At 42.4% G+C, this 16,535-nt stretch overlaps 1 protein-coding gene and 1 long non-coding RNA gene across 2 annotated transcripts in view; one reads left to right on the top strand and one right to left on the bottom strand.

Annotated features, from left to right (window-relative positions):
• myo3b (myosin IIIB) overlaps positions 1-16,535 on the bottom strand; it is a 398,335-nt gene that overhangs the window by 365,987 nt on the left and 15,813 nt on the right. Inside the window, exons 2-5 of the mRNA XM_033024000.1 lie at positions 15,467-15,654; positions 9,549-9,683; positions 1,184-1,288; positions 877-976 (exon numbers count right to left, since the gene is read on the bottom strand). Of these exons, the coding sequence (XP_032879891.1) occupies positions 877-976; positions 1,184-1,288; positions 9,549-9,683; positions 15,467-15,631 (505 nt within the window). The 5' untranslated portion in view covers positions 15,632-15,654. The remainder of the gene's footprint in view (positions 1-876; positions 977-1,183; positions 1,289-9,548; positions 9,684-15,466; positions 15,655-16,535) is intronic.
• Positions 291-4,369, top strand: LOC116975209. Its single transcript, XR_004412565.1, has 3 exons — positions 291-301; positions 2,836-2,837; positions 4,313-4,369. It is a non-coding gene; the product is annotated as an uncharacterized LOC116975209 (long non-coding RNA).

The raw sequence follows: 16,535 nt of genomic DNA, 5'->3' as shown, positions 1-16,535 counted from the left end.
ACAAAAATAACCAAAATGTATCAAATCAAATCTGTAGTAATATGGTCGACATGCACCTTTCAAATGTTTGTTGTTGGTTTGCAATCCCACGATTGGCATCTATTTAAATCTCTCCCTGCATTTGAGGATTTCAGTAGATCTCAATAAATCTCATGATAGCCAAGTATTTTTCCAGGATAAACAAATGAGACGGGCACAGACTAGCTCACCACACAAGCTGAACATAGAGCTGCAATGATGCTGGTTGTCATGGAGAAATCTCAGACTCACAACAGGACATGTAGAGGTGAACAGCTTTGGTGTCTATTACCTTAAATTAGTAAGAGCAGTTACTAGCAATTCTCCAAGGCATTTTTGATCTATATTTTCCCAGTCTTAATAATTTACCTTCAGGAAATCAGCAATTAAATGGAGCAGTTATATTTGGTGCCAAGTCAATTTTCCCTTTCGTGCAGAGGGACTAGTATTGCTTTAGGCTATTAAGTCATTTAACAAAGAACCAGCATCCCTTTGAGAAGCAAAGAAAAATCATACCACACTGTAAAATAACTAAAGCCAATATAAAATAGTTTGTTCCAATTGTACAAGGAAGCTTTCTAATACTATCAAATAAATGAAATACATTTAGCCCCATTCTACGTTGATTTGTTCATCATTTTAAGAACGATCAGTTTTTCCAAAATCTTTGAGCTGACAGGCTACAGCTAACAGTTCCTTGGGTAGTCCATCTGTTAAATTTAATCCTCTGACACAAAAAGCAAAATATACTTTGCCTGTGGCGTCACAGTAAAGCTTGCGCTGTCTACGGCATCAATAAATTGCAGCCTTTGGCTAAACTGCAAACTTCAGAGAAAATAAATGGGAAATAGAAATTACCAAAGTCAACCAGCTTGATTCCTCCTTCTATTGTCAAGAGTATGTTGTTGCCCTTGACATCGCGATGAATAATCCTGTTGTTGTGTAAATGCTGAAGGCCCTACAGAAAATACAAATAGATCAAATGGATGTGGACAAAATAATTATCCTTTCAGTAACTTTAAACCAATCTGCATAGGCATTAATGAAATGCTTAGTAATGCACTGCACCAGCAATATACTCCAGTCACAATCATTATCTTAAATATTATGCTATAAGAATGCATACATAAACTGAGAAATCATCTCTTTGTCACTTATTTCTTACCAAAAGTGCTCCATATAAAATGTATGAGATTAGTGCTTCATCCATGCATTGGTCATGCTTGAGCAGCTCAGTGACAAGCTCAGTGACAGAACCTCCATTGCACAGCTGGGGAAGAAATGTGAGAAAAATATTTCATTTAAATGTAATTTGGACAGGTACCTGGGTAGGAAAGGTTTACAGAGATATGAGCCAAACAAAGACAGGTGGGACAAGTGTAGATGAGGCATCGTGGTTGGCATGGGCAATTTGTGCCAAAGGGCCTGTTTGCACACTGTACGACTCTATTTCAAAAATCTCACTCCATATTTCCGTGAAAGGAATAAAATGACCTTTAGTTATAGAGCCTTCTACCCCCATTTGGAGGACATCCTTAATTACAAGTACCTCTGACAATTAATCCTTGGTGAGATTCAGGATATTCAACAGTTCATTTGCACGCAGCCCATTCTCACAACAGCATGAAAAAAAAAATGATTTGAGTATCAGGTAATGTTGACTGATTAATTAATGTTGGCCAGAAAACCAAGGGTTAGTTCTCTGCTCTTTTTTTAAATAGTGCCTTAGAATTTTCAATGTCCACCTAAGAGAGCAATAGGCCCAATTTAATATCTCATCCCAAAGTCCGCATGTACAAAACTGCAGCATTCCCTCAGTACTGCACTGAGGTGTCAGCCTATATTTTTGTGTTAAATGTCTGTACTCAAAACCTTATGACTTGAAGAGTAGAAAGGAACTGCAGATGTTGGTTTATACCGACGATAGACACAAAGTGCTGGGGTAACTCAGCGGGCCAGGCAGCATCTCTGGAAAATAGGTGACGTTTCAGGTCGGAACCCTTCTGCGGACTCCCTCTGCGTTATTGCAGAGAATTGTGGACGCAGCCCAGACCATCACACAAACCAACCTCCCTTCCATCAACTCCATTTATACCTCACGCTGCCTCGGCAAGGCCAGCAGCATAATCAAGGTCAGGTCGCACCCTCTTCCCTCGGGCAAAAGGTATAGAAGTGTGAAAACCCACACCTCCAGATTCAAGGACAGTTTCTTCCCAGCTGTTGTCAGGCAATTGCATGGGCTGCGGAACCGGGGGGGGGGGGGGGGGGGGGGGGCTGCAGCCCCCCCACTTTTTTGGCTAGACATGTTTCAGTATCTCCAGCTTTGGACGAGGCGCTGCTGTGCTCTGAGCAACCTGGTCATGGGTGTTGGAGAGTCGGGGCGGAGGGAGGGATGGAAGCAGAAGCAGCATCGGGGGCAGATGCGGACGGGGAGCCGGGGCTGGCCAGTGTTTGCAGCGCTGGGTAGCTGCTCGCTGCAGCTCCGGCCATGGAGCAGCCTCAATGCAAGAGTCCCGGGCTGTCGGAGGCGGCCGCGCCTCGGGTCAAAGGCGAGGAGGAAGCGTTGCGCCGCTGCCGTGAATGGACCAGCATGGACCAGGCTGTGGCTCGGTGCATCCTGGAGGACAACCAGTGGCTGCTGGAAGTGGGTACCAAACACTGGGTAGAAGCAGTGGAAGATAGTGGCCTTCAAATGCGGGTGGTTGGAGAAAGTATCCTGCTTGCCTGCAGGAAAAATGTTCCCGAGGGGTCCCATTTAAGAATAAGGGGTAGGCCATTTAGGACTGAGATGAGGAAAAACTTTCTTCACCCAGCCAGTTGTGAATCTGTGGAATTCTCTGCCACTGAAGGCAGTGGCGGCCAAATCACTGGATTGCCTCCAAACCTGTCCTATCCATGTATCAGTCTAACTGTTTCTTAAATGTTGGGATAGTCCCTGCCTCAACTACCTCCTCAAGCAGCTTGTTCCATACACCCACCACCCTTAGTGTGGAAAAAGATACCCCTCAGATTCCTATGAAATCTTTTCCCCTTCACCTTAAATCTGTATTCTGGTCCTCGATTCACCTGCTCTGGGTAAGAAACTCAGTGCATGTATATGTATATTTCTAATGCATTTTAGATTTCTCGAAAGTCTTACTTTTAAAAAAGTAATGTTTCCACAAACATAAACCCCCTTTATTAATGTCATGGTTTGATGATTCCACATTCAAATCATAATGAAATATATGTCAAAAGGAGAACGCATACTTTCAAAATACTCTAATTTTTTCCCTGAGCAAAACATAATTTGTATGACTTTGCAAAATCAGGAAATGTTTTGATTATTTCTTGTCCCTTTTTCCAACTACAAACAAAAAAAAGCACGAAATTATAACACATTTTAAAGTTTTTTTGTCAAATTTTCTGTACTGTGGAAGGCACTGGCATCGATCCCGGGGGGAGACGGGGATATATCCCCCCACTTTTTGAGGTGGGGGATGACCTGTATTATTATCCCCCAGTCTTTAGAGGTCGAGCAATAACAGAAATAATAATCACCTGCTCCTACCTCTCATGTAGGCCCTACATTATCTTAAAAATACTTCAAACAAAAAACATTGAAATCATACTTCTACAATGCACTAAAACATGATTTTAATACATAACATTTCAAAAAGTCCCTACCCCCCAGGTGTTGCTGCTCTCTGGCGATGGCTGATGATCGAACAATGCACGGCACAGCAGCGCGGCTGAACAGCTGCCTGCCTGGCAAAGCCAGAGGTGCAATCCTGACCTTGAATGCTGTCTGTGTCGAGATTGCACACTCTCCCCGTGACTGCATGGGTTCCCTCCAAGGGATCCGGTTTCCCACCCCCAAAGACGTGTGGAATTGCAGGTTAATTGGCCAATGTAAATTGCCCTAGTGTGCAGGCAGTGGGAACATAGGATGACATAGAACTGATGTGAATCGAAAGACAACATGGTCAAGTGGCATGTTTCCATGCTACATCTCTAAACTAAGTGACCAAATCCATTCACAACTGCTCAGCAAATGAAGCAATCCACGCCTCCATGCAACAAGGCAGGGACATAATTGAAATATGGACGGATAAGTGGCAACAAGCATTATTGCCACAGAAGTGCTTGACAATACATTTCTAATTAGAGAGAGTTAAATATTCTTGATATTCAAAGGCATTACTTCAAGATCCTCAGTGTCACCAATGACCAGAAATTCAACTGCAGCAACCCCTGAAAAGCAGGATAGAGTCTTGGCAGAAAACCACCATGGCCTCCACTCACCATGCTATAGAGTTTAGAGATAGCGTGGACATAAGCCCTTCGGCTCACCAAATCCACGCCGACCATCGATCACCCATCACATTAGTTATCCCACTTTCTCATCCACTCACTACATATTAGGGCAATTTACAGAGGCCCACTTACCTACAAACCTGTACGTTTTTGAGATGTGGGAGGAAACCAGATCACCCAGAGGAAACCCACGCTGAAAAAAGTGCAAACTCCGCACAAGCAGCACCAGAGGTCAGGATTGAACCCCGGTCTCTGGCACTGTGAGTCAGCGCCTCTACCAGCCGTACTACTGTGCTGCCCATTTATGTGCATTGGCTCCCCTATCATTTTTATTCAGGAATCCATTGCTGGTTTGAGTTTGAGTCTAGCTTATTGTCTCGTGTACCAAGGTAGAGAGAAAAGCTTTAGTTGTATGCTAACCAGTCAGCGGAAAGACAATACATGTTACAATCGAGCCATCCACGGTGATCTTTGTAACATTATATGCCTTTTTATTTCAAATAAATACCTTGTTTAACTTCCTTAGTCAGGCACAGATGGGTCATCTTTCTCTTTATTTATCAATGCAATGTACCTTTGTTAAGAATTACAAAAGATCTCCTCAAAATTTCTGCAAAATTTGGGGCAGCACGGTGGTGCAGCGGTAGAGTTACGACCTTACAGTGTCAGAAACCCGGGTTCGATCCTGACTATGGGTGCTGCCTGTACGGAATTTGTACTTTCTCCCCGTGGCTGCGGGTGTTTTCCCCGGGTGCTCCGGTTTCCTCCCACACTTCAAAGATATACAGGTTTGTATATTTGTTAATTTAGCTTCAGTAAAAATTGTAAATTGTAAATTGTCCTGTGTGTCTAGGATAGTGCTGGTGTACAGGGATCGCTGCTCAGTGAACATTTGTATTTTTTTTAATGTGCTGTATCTCTAAACTAAACTAAACTAAAATACTTATCTACCATCTTTCCTTCTGATATATTTCCCCACTACCAACTCAACCCCTACCAATTCACATTTTTATAATTTTACTTAAAAGTATCTCATTCTCAAACTGAGTGAAATTTTTATCATGTTATGATCATCAAAATGTCTTCTCTTAATCTCACATTGTTACATGTGGCCAATCTAAAACAGTTTGTGCCCGAGTCCACAACATATTGTTCTAAGAAACTGTCTTGAAAGCACCGTAGTTATCCTGAAGACCACCTTTGAATTGTCCAAAATAAAATATTAAATGTACCCACTATTATTGCATCAGCTTTCTTGTTAGTCTCCATTATTCCTTGATTAATGACCTGTTCTCCAGTGTAGTAATCACAAGGGGTCTTACACCAACAATTTCTTTCCCTTGCTAATTCTCTTCTCCACTCAAACCGATTCTATCTATAGCCAATATAATTTCTCATTACTGCACTGATTTTACTTGATGTAAAGTTAGCCCATTTATACTCAAGAAATTTAAATTGCTGTGTTCTCTTCAAGGGCAAATGTGTCAAACATCACAACCATTGAACTTATTTAGGCAAGGTGATATTCAGAAGCAATACAAGGGCCCCAATTCTTTCCTGTCTGAAGAAGGGTCTCGACCCGAAACGTTGCCTATTTCCTTCGCTCCATAGATGCTGCCTCACCCGCTGAGTTTCTCCAGCATTTTTGTCTGCCTTCAATTTTCCAGCATTAGCAGTTCCTTCTTAAAAATTTTGTCAGTGTTATTTTTCACATATTATTTGAAAACTTGGCAGAGAGAAATTAGCCCAAATATTTCTTCTCTATTGTATGCTTTAGTAATAAAATATTTTCATAACTTCATTCATAAAACATCAACATAATTTTGTTTGACATTAAAATTGTATTCATTTCACAAGAAGGATAGCGAGAAGATCAATGGTTTGATTGTGTTATTCTTCCCAAGTAGTATCCTTTCAGCCAAGCTAAATTTCCTGAAGCAGACCAATTTCATGAATGATGGACAGAGATTATTGCCCTTTCAATCTTTCATGTCATCAGTGCTACTAGCACAACCCAGACAACTGGCATACTTCAAAAGTCCTTGCATATTGTGCCAAAGGATCAGATTTGCACAGAAATAGTTTTGCACCATTAATGTTCACAAACAGACCAACATCCAAAAAATTCAAGTACATTAATTTTCTGTAAATGACTTCAATTAGAAGTGGTATTTCAGTCAATGTGATTGCTTTATGTGTAATACTTCTAAAGCTAAATGCAACGCAATATTTGTAATACTTCTATTTAAATAGCCGCGATGTACAAAACTCGCATTCATATACGTACATCAATTAAAAAATGTAAAATCATTATGGGTGGCACAGTGGTGCAAAGGTAGAGTTGCTGCCTCACAGTGCCAGAGAACCGGTTTGATCCTGACTATGGATGACGTCTGTAGGAGTTTGTACGTTCTCCCTGTTACTGCTTGGATTTTCTCAGGGTGCTCCAGTTTCCTCCCATATTTCAAAGATATGCAGGTTTGTACAGTGCCCTCCATAATGTTTGGGACAAAGACCTATCATTTATTTATTTGTCTCTGTTCTCCACAATTTGAGATTTGTAATAGAAAAAAAGCACATGTGGTTAAGGTGCACATTGTCAGATGTTAATAAAGGCAATTTTTATACATTTTGGTTTCACCATGTAGAAATTACAGCAGTGTTTATACATAGTCCCTCCCATTTCAGGACACCATAATGTTTGGGACACAGCAATGTCATGTAAATGAAAGTAGTCATGTTTAGTATTTTGTTGCATATCCTTCGCATGCAATGGCTGGTTGAAGTCTGCGATTCATGGACATCACTAGTTGCTGAGTGTCTTCTCTGGTGATGCTCTGCCAGGCCTGTATTGCAGCCATCTTTAGCTTATGCTTGTTTTGGGGGCTAGTCCAGTTTTCTCTTCAGCATATAAAAGGCATGCTCAAATGGGTTCAGGTCGGGTGATTGACTTGGCCACTAAAGAATTGCCCATTTTTTCGCTTTGAAAAACTCCTTTGTTGCTTTAGCAGTATGTTTGGGTTCATTGTCTTGCTGTAGAATGAACTGCTGGCCAATGAGTTTTGAGGCATTTGTTTGATCTTCATTATGCTACTACCATCAGCAGTTGTATCATCAATGAAGATAAGTGAGCCAGTACCTTCAGCAGCCATGTATGCCCAGGCCATAACACCCCCACCACCGTGTTTCACAGGAGGTGGTATGCTTTGGATCTTGGGCAGTTCCTTCTCCTCCATACTTTGCTCTTGCCATCACTCTGATGGAAGTTAATCTTCGTCTCATTTGTCCACGAGACCTTTTTACAGAACTGTGGTTGTTCTTTTAAGTACTTCTTGGCGAACTGCAACCTAGCCATCCTATTTTTGCAGCTAACCAGTGGTTTGCATCTTGCAGTGTAGCCTCTGTATTTCTGTTCATGAAGTCTTCTGCAGACTGTGGCCATTGACAAATCCACACCTGACTCCTGAAGAGTGTTTCTGATCTGTCGGACAGGTGTTTGGGGATTTCTCTTTATTATAGAGAGAATTCTACTGCCATCAGTTGTGGAGGTCTTCCTTGGCCTGTCAGTCCCTTTGCGATTAGTAAGCTCACCAGTGCTATCTTTCTTCTTAATGATGTTCCTAACAGTTAATTTTGGTAAGTCTAAGGTTTGGCTGATGTCTCTAACAGTTATATTCTTGTTTCTCAGTCTCATAATGGCTTCTTTGACTTTCATTGGCACAACTTTGGTCCTCATGTTGATAAACAGCAATAAAAGTTTCCAAAGGTGAGGGAAAGACTGGTGCTGAGCGCTCTCTTATACCTGCATTGAACACACCTGTGCAATGACAAACACCTGTGAAGTCCTGTGTCCCAAACATTATGGTGCCCTGAAATGGGGGGACTATGTATAAACACAGCTGTAATTCCTACATGTAGAAACCAAAATGTATAAAAATACCCTTTAATAAAATCTGACAACGTGCTCTTTCACCACATGTGATTTTTTTCTATTACAAATTTCAAAGTGTGGAGTACAGAGGCAAATAAATAAATGATGGGTGTTTGTCCCAAACATTATGGAGGGCACTGTATGTTAATTGGTTTCTGTAAATTGTCTCTAGTGTGTAGGATAGAACTAGTGTACACGTGATCATTGGTCGGTGAGGACTCAGTCGGTTGAAGGACCTGTTTCCACGCTGTATCTCTAAATTAATCTAAACAAAAGAATAGATGGGGCTTTTCACAATTATTATAAAACTGATTCTGATAAACATTTAAAACAAATTCTACCCATCTCATTTTCACCAGGAAAAATGGTAAAAATCTATTTTATTGATGATGTTACTGATTTCATTTCCCCCCATTGCTACCCAAACCCAGGAATTCAATCTTATAGGGACAGAAAAAGTCTACAGATGCTGAAATGTTGAAGAAAAAAACAAACAGCATCCATGGATAAAAACACACAGGCGACGTTTCGAGTCTGGACTTTTCTTTAGGGTGATCAAGAATGGAGGGCCCCAACAGAAATGTATTGTTTCCATTTCACTCCACAGATTCCATCTACAATATGCCAATGTGCAATATGTTTTATGCCATCCTATAAACAATCATCAAGAGAATGGTTAAGAAACTTGACACCACATAACATATTCCAAAGACACAGCATTACTGATTCTACCTTGTAAAAGTTGCCTGTCAAATAAATGTCAAAATGATGAGACATTAATGACATTGACCCTAACTTTAACTAGGTGAGTTGAAGACGTGACACAGATGCAGAAATCTGAGCTAAAAAACAAACTGCTGGAGGACCTCAACTGGTCAAGCAGCATCTGTGGAGGCAAAGGGATGGTTGACATTTTGGGTCAAGACCTTGCATCAGAACTGAGAGGGTAGAAGGTAAGATAGCTAATAAATTGTGATTGGGAGGGGTGGGGGGTGAGGTTAGGGGCTGGTAGGTGACAGGTGGAACCAGGTGAGGTTGGGGGATCTCAATCGGACGTCCCACCACAGGAAGGATAGTGGCTTTGGAGAAGTGCAGCCTCAAATTACATTGGGCTAAATTATGAGGTGAGAGTGTAATGAGGGTGAGTATAAGAAATTAAGAAATTATATGTCTAAGATAAATTATTCCTGACAGTTGACAAATCACCAACCATAATATATAGCTTTATATCTCTACAATGTTCTTTGGTATTTTTCTCCACAGGTTAAATATGAAAATTATTTTAAACCCACAGGCCCCTTACCTCCAAAACCAACCATAGATATCCACCAATCTTCACATCAGTTTTGTAGAACATTCCATAAAATTTAACAACATTGGGATGGCTTGTGAGTGACTGGAGGATACTATATTCTGCTTCAATTTCCTCATCGACAACCTAAGAATATGATAAAAATGAATAAACGCTCATAAATTAGCATAAGGTGTACTCTTAAAGAAGAGTTAAAGGAACTATAATGACAATAGCTTCACAAAATTAGTTGTTTTTTTTTAAATCCTAAAACTGACCATGACCTCAGACAAATTATAAAACATCCATTTCACTTTTATGGAATGCTTATTTCCGAATCCAGCATCGCAAATTTAACAACGTGAGATGTGTGAAGTAAGTCACTTAGAGGCTGAAGCTGATTGATATAAAACGGTCTCTTTTAATTAAACAGGCATTCTCTTGGAGAACATCTCAGTAGAATCACCAAACTTAAAAAGTGTATCGAATTTTAATATGTTTAAACATGAAAGACAGCAATAAGTGATTAACTATAATTTCAATGGCTATAACTATAGTGGAATCAAGGGATATGGGGAGAAGGCAGGCACGGGTTGTTTGGGGACGATCAGCCTTGATCACATTGGTACTGGTTTAAAGGGCTGAATGGCCTCCTCCTGCACCTATTTTCTATGTTTCTATGAAACCCTTCTTCAGACTGATGTGAGGGTGGGGGGGGGGGGGGGGGAGGGGGCGGGAAGAAGAAAGGAAAAGGTAGAGCCAGAGGAAGAGTTGAGAAGGGGAGGAGAAGGTAGGGATTACCTGAAATTAGAGGTCAATGTTCATACCGCTGGGGTGCAAACTGCCCAAACGAAATATGAGGTGCTGCTCCTCCAATTTACGGTGGTCCTCACTCTGGCCATGGTGGAAGCCGAGGACAGAAAGGTCGGATTTGGAATGGGAGGGGGAGTTGAAGTACTGAGCCATCGGGAGATCAGGTTGGTTATTGCAAACCGAGCGGAGATGTTTGGCTAAGCGATCACCAAGCCTACGCTTGGTCTCACCGATGTAGAGCAGCTGACATCTAGAGCAGCGGATGCAATGGATGAGGTTGGAGGAGGTGCAGGTGAACCTCTGTTGCACTTGAAAAAACTGCTTGGTCCTTGAATGGAGTCAAGGGGGGTAAAGGGACAAGTGTAGCATTTCCTGTGGTTGCAAGGGAAGGTGCCCGGAGAGGGGGTGGGAAGGGACGAATTGACCAGGGAGTTACGGAGGGAGCGGTCTCTGCGGAAAGCAGACAGGGGAGGAGATGGGAAGATGTGGCAAGTGGTGGGATAACGTTGGAGGTGGTGAAAATGTCGGAGGATTATTTGTTGTATGTGACGACTGGTAGGGTGGAAGGTGAGGACAAGGAGGACTCTGCCCTTGTTACGAGTGGGGGGGATGGGGAGTGAGAGCAGAGTAATGGGATATAGAAGAGACCCTGGTGAGAGCTTCATCTATAGTAGAAGAGGGGAACCCCCGTTCGCTGAAGAATGAGGATATCTCCGATGCCCTGGTGTGGAACACCTCATCCTGGGTGCAGATGTGGGGTAGACGGAGGAATTGGGAGTAGGGGATGGAGTCCCTACAGGAAGCAGGGAGGGAACAAGTGTAGTCCAGATAGCCATGGGAGTCCGTGGGTTTATAGTGGATGTCAGTCAGTAGTCTATCACCTGCGATGGAGATAGTGAGGTCAGGAAATGGTAGGGAAATGTCGTAAATGGTCCAGGTATATTTGAGTGCCGGATGGAGGTTAGTGGTGAAATGGATGAAGTCAGTGAGTCGTGTGTGGGTGCAGGAGGTAGCACCAATGCAGTCGTCAACGTAGCGGAGGTAGAGTTCGGGGATAGGGCCACGGTACGCCTCGAACAAGGATTGTTCGACGTACCCAACAAAGAGGCAGGCATAGTTAGGGCCCATGCACGTGCCCATTACTACGCCTTGTATTTGGAGGAAATGGGAGGAGTCAAATGAAAAGTTATTAAGTGTAAGGACCAGCTCCGCTAGGCGGAGGACAGTATCAGTAGACGGGGATTGGTTGGTTTAGCCAAATATACCCTTCCTATCCATATATCTTTTATGTGTTTTAAAAGTTGTGTGTAGACGTACTGTTGCAAAATTACATATTTAGGGAAATGGGGCATATCCTAACAGGCAGAACACATTTTAATATTTGTATCAATGGCTGGTGCGAAAGATCTGAGCACAACTCTGAACATAGACCACTTTTGAAGGGTGGCTCCTTGTGTACACAAACAGTGGAATTTTAAGTGAGATGACTGACATGTGTTTAACTGTGGACAAAAATTCTGGAGAAACTCAGCGGGTGAGGCAACATCTATGGAGCGAAGGAAATAGGCAATGTTTCAGGTCAAAACCCTTCTTCAGACTTTTTCGACACGAAACGTTGCCTATTTCCTTTGCTCCACAGATGCTGCCTCATCCGCTGAGTTTCTCCAGCATTTTTGTCTACCTTCGATTTTCCAGCATTGGCAGTTCCTTCTTGAACATATGTTGAACTGTACCTGAAGTGGCAGAGGTAAATCTTTAATGATGTATCAATACAGGGGAGGGCCACTTAATGTATAGCTTAATTCTCATCATGAAAGTTTCAATACGGGCCAATTAACACATTCACAATTATGAGGCCACGTTTGACAGGAATAGTGCTGACATAGTAAAGCCTGTCCCACTTGGCCGTCATTTGCGCGTCACGCAGATGGCGCGCGAAGATTTTGTACATCACAAAATCCTGCGCTGTCGTGCGCGGCCACGCGCCACTGCCTATGTAATCGCTAACCATGCGTGCGTAATGCGCACCATGCGCACATCACATGTGTGTCACGTCGCGCGCGTCGTGCGTTGTGACGCGTAAATGATGTCGCGTAATTTACGCGCAAATGACAGCCAAGTGGGACAGGCCCTTAACAGTTTGGAAATAACAAAAATTTGCCACTGACAGGCACATGTTATAATCAAAGATCCTATAGCTATCCGCTATCCGCTATAGGACCTTTGGTTATAATAAGAACAATGAACAGATGTTGTGTCAGACATAGGGTTTAACCAGCATTTTACCAAAGAAACAAGAGATAAATGTTTAAGGAAGGAAACCAAAACCTGAGCTTTGAAAGTGGCGGCGCTGTTGAACAGCTGCGGCTCGCCTGCAGTCCGTCTGTTTTTACTTTTTTGTTGGTTTTTTTTTGTCTTGTTTTAGTTACATTTTATTTTATTAGGTTGTGTTATGTGTAGGGAGGGTGGGGGGGGGGGTGAAACATGTTTTTTGTCTCTTCCTTCGGGGGAATGCGACTTTTCTTGTCGTATCCCCCTTCTCTGCCTCCGTCTGTGCTGAGGCCTAATGGCGGAGCTGGCGGTCTCCAACTGCGACCGACCTCTGAGGCTCCCGGAAGTCAGAGCCAGCCAGGACTAGCTGGCCGACATCGGGGCTGAGGCGGCGGCGGCCCGACTCGGAAGTTGAGGCTGCGGGACTCGGAGCCTGAGGCGGCGGCGGCCCTGACTCGCTGATGCGGCGTTCCAGCTTTCGGCGGCGGCCCGACTCGAGCTGAGGCTGCGTTCCGGCGGCGGCCCGACTCGGAGTTGAGGCTGCGGGACTCGGAGCTGAGGCGGCGGCGGCCCGACTCGCTGAGGTGGTGTTCCAGCTTTCGGCAGCGGCCCGAATCGGAGCTGAGGCGGCGGTGACATCACTTCGGAGGTCCGCTGAACTGGAGGGCGGCAGCTTCGGCCTGGATCCGCCTCAGCGCAGAGGGAGTACAAGGAGGGAAGAGACAGAGACTAAGACGTTTGCCTCCATCACAGCGAGGAGGTGCTTGGTGAACTCACTGTGGTGGATGTTAATTTGTGTTTATTGTATGTTTGTTATTTATTATTATATGTATGACTGCAGGCAACAACATTTCGTTCGGACCGAAAGGTCTGAATGACAATAAAGGAATCTAATCTCTAATCTAATCTAATCTGAAAGCAAACGGTGCAGCTGCCAAAGGTCAAGCTATTGCAATTAGGGATGATCACATCATAGAAATGGATATATGGAGGTTGTCCGGAGGTAGGGCTACAGGAAATTACAGACATGGGAAAGGGTGATGCCATAGAAGATACTAATATTAAAACAGAAGCCAATATTTCACTGGGAGATACCAGAAATAAAAGTGTAAGAAGATAACAGATGGTTCTCAAAGCTCTAATTGCATAGATAAGAAACAAATCAGGCTAAATATGCTGGAAAATAAATCAAGGTTTGAGGATAATACTGGAAATGTGAAAAGTATTGAGCAACAGGTTCAACCTCATGAGGGTAGATACAAAAAGCTGGAGTAACTCAGAGGGACAGGCAGCATCTCTGGAGAGAAGGAATGGGTGACGTTTCGGGTCAAGACCTTCTCTCTAGAGATGCTGCCTGTCCCGCTGAGTTACACCAGCTTTTTGTGTCTACCTCCGATTTAAACCAGCTTCTGCAGTTCTTTCCTACATATTCAACCTCTTGAGATTGGACACAGGCACAATCATTTTGGAGGTTTACAGAGGGTAGGATAATGGACGGTGGGCAGGTTTGTCTCAGAAGAAGTGTTCAAAGATAACAAAGGATGAAGAAGTGTGTAAGAAGGAACTGCAGATGCTGGTTTAAACCGAAGATAGACACAAAAAAACTGGAGTAACTCAGCGGGACAGGCAGAAGAAGGATGATGATGGACCCAGCGGGGGGGGGGGGGCACACTGAGAAGAGAACAAAGAGGGACCTGGTGGAGGGAGCGCCGAGAACAAAGAGGGAACAACATGACTAATGAGTACTTTTGTAACTTTGTCGATGCCAGAAACGTGGCGAATATGTGTGAACTTCGTGTATTGTATGCAAAATGAAAGAATTTAACTGTACTTAGCTACATGTGAAAATAAAGTATTTAGTAGCAGGTAATATGAGACTTGATCAAAGCTGACCTATGTTACACAGAGGAAAACAGGTAGCAGTGTTAGAGTAGACATGCAGTTAGAAATGTGATAGTATCAAATAACCAGATTGTTTGCAATCTAGCTATTTTAACCATAGTTAAATAGTTCACAGGGAGAAGGATGGAGTCATTGGCAAAGGAGCATTTTATAAATAGGGTAAAAAACAATGTTTTTTGCTCTCAGCAGTTCTTTAAAGGAAATACATAGAATGAGAAGATATAGACACAAAATCCTGGAGTAACTCAGCCGGTCAGGCAGCATTACACTGAAGATAGGCACTCAAGCATTTTGTGTTTATCTTCAGAGTAAACCAGTGTTGCAGTTCCTTCCTATACATGGATTCAGAGATAGAATCATTTTAGCTTGTATTCTCTGGAGTTTGAAACCTTAATGAAACATATTCAAATTATGAAGTGGCCTTAGGGGGTGGCACAGTAGCACACATAACAGCGCCAGAGACCCGGGTTCAATCCTGATGACAGGTGCAGTCCATATGGAGTTTGTGTGTTCTCGCTGTGACCTTGTGGGTTTTCTCTGGGTTCTCCGGTTTCCTCCCACATTCCAAAGATGGACAGGTTTGTAGGTTATTTGGCTTCTGTAAATTGTAAATTGAGTGGGTAGAATAGTGCTAGAGTATAGGGTGATCGCTGGTCTGTGTGGACTTGGTGGGCCGAAGATACCCCAATGAATCCTTAATTGGGAGAAATAATCTAGAAATGCAAAGTCTTAACTGCTTAAGACTTGGGCTAGGAGGAAATGGGACTGGTAGCTCAACACCTATGTTTGTGAGCAACTTATTCTTGCTGTGTAAATGTATTTTCACTCAAATGTTAAGATGTATCAATCGCATTAATAAAAATACATGCAATATTGTAAGAAAAATAGATATTGTCAGTTAAAATAATGATATTTTCAATTAAAAGAATATTCCAAATACTAACACTGACTGTATCCAGTATTTTGACTGCAGCTTGGCTACCATCTAGCTTATTAGACACTTTGTAGACTTTTCCAAAGGTTCCCTTTCCAATTGTCTCTATTATTTCCCAGACGTCCGTAGGTTCAGTCAATGTCTCAAACCCAGCCTGTTGATAGGCAGCCGCCATAAATATGGAAAATAGAAAACTTCCTGAAAAATAGAAAATATGAATCTTGGGTAAGAGCCAAGGCTGAAGTGATGCATTCGGTTTTTTTCTGCAGATAGGTCAGAGAATAATGTAACATTTGAAACTAAATAAATACTAACATATACATCTTTAAACAGAGGTTTTACATGATATACTATCGAAAACAGCTGTTCTCAAAAATCATTGCGAAGGACACAAACATAAATGTGACACAGCTGCACAATATTATAGCAGAACACAGAAATAAAATGGAAGGTGTATCAAGTCATATGATACACCTCATCCTTGTCAGCATAGTTAGGGGATCTATAATAAGCCTGCACAGTATAGGTATGAAGGGCTCCTTGCACAGAAATGCTTCCCAACTGCAAAGTTAAATATAATTGGTCCCAGGATCAAACAGGTGCCAAAATCAGATGTCAGGATCAAAGCGACCCATTCCAGGATGTTGTATGCATTCAATGCTGCTTATGTGCATGCAATCAGCGAACTGTATTACAAGATTTACACTTTAGTTCTTGGTAATACTCCATGCTCCATTGCAAAAATCTTGATCAACCTAACCATCACAATGCACAAGACATGAGAGAAGGCAGTTGGCCAACATTTAGCAGAGGATTGAAAGAAAAGAGAAAAATAATACATTATTAACTAGATCTGCGTACAAGTCCACGTAAATAATATTACATATTGTTCTAAAAATTCTGTTTGATAAAAAATTCTGTTTGATGCATTGTACTAAAGCTAGATGTGCAGATAAAATATGCAACAATTATTGCACCCTCACAAACTTTGTGTTTTGTTTTCTTTTCTATATCACAAACATATTTGCAGCAGACTAGAAAATTCCTTCTAGCTATTTCAAGACCAGGTTACAATCCAT

Source organism: Amblyraja radiata, chromosome 7 (assembly GCF_010909765.2).
Source record: "Amblyraja radiata isolate CabotCenter1 chromosome 7, sAmbRad1.1.pri, whole genome shotgun sequence".
Classification (NCBI taxonomy): Eukaryota; Metazoa; Chordata; class Chondrichthyes; order Rajiformes; family Rajidae; genus Amblyraja; species Amblyraja radiata.
This window is presented reverse-complemented; position numbering and strand designations above follow the sequence as displayed.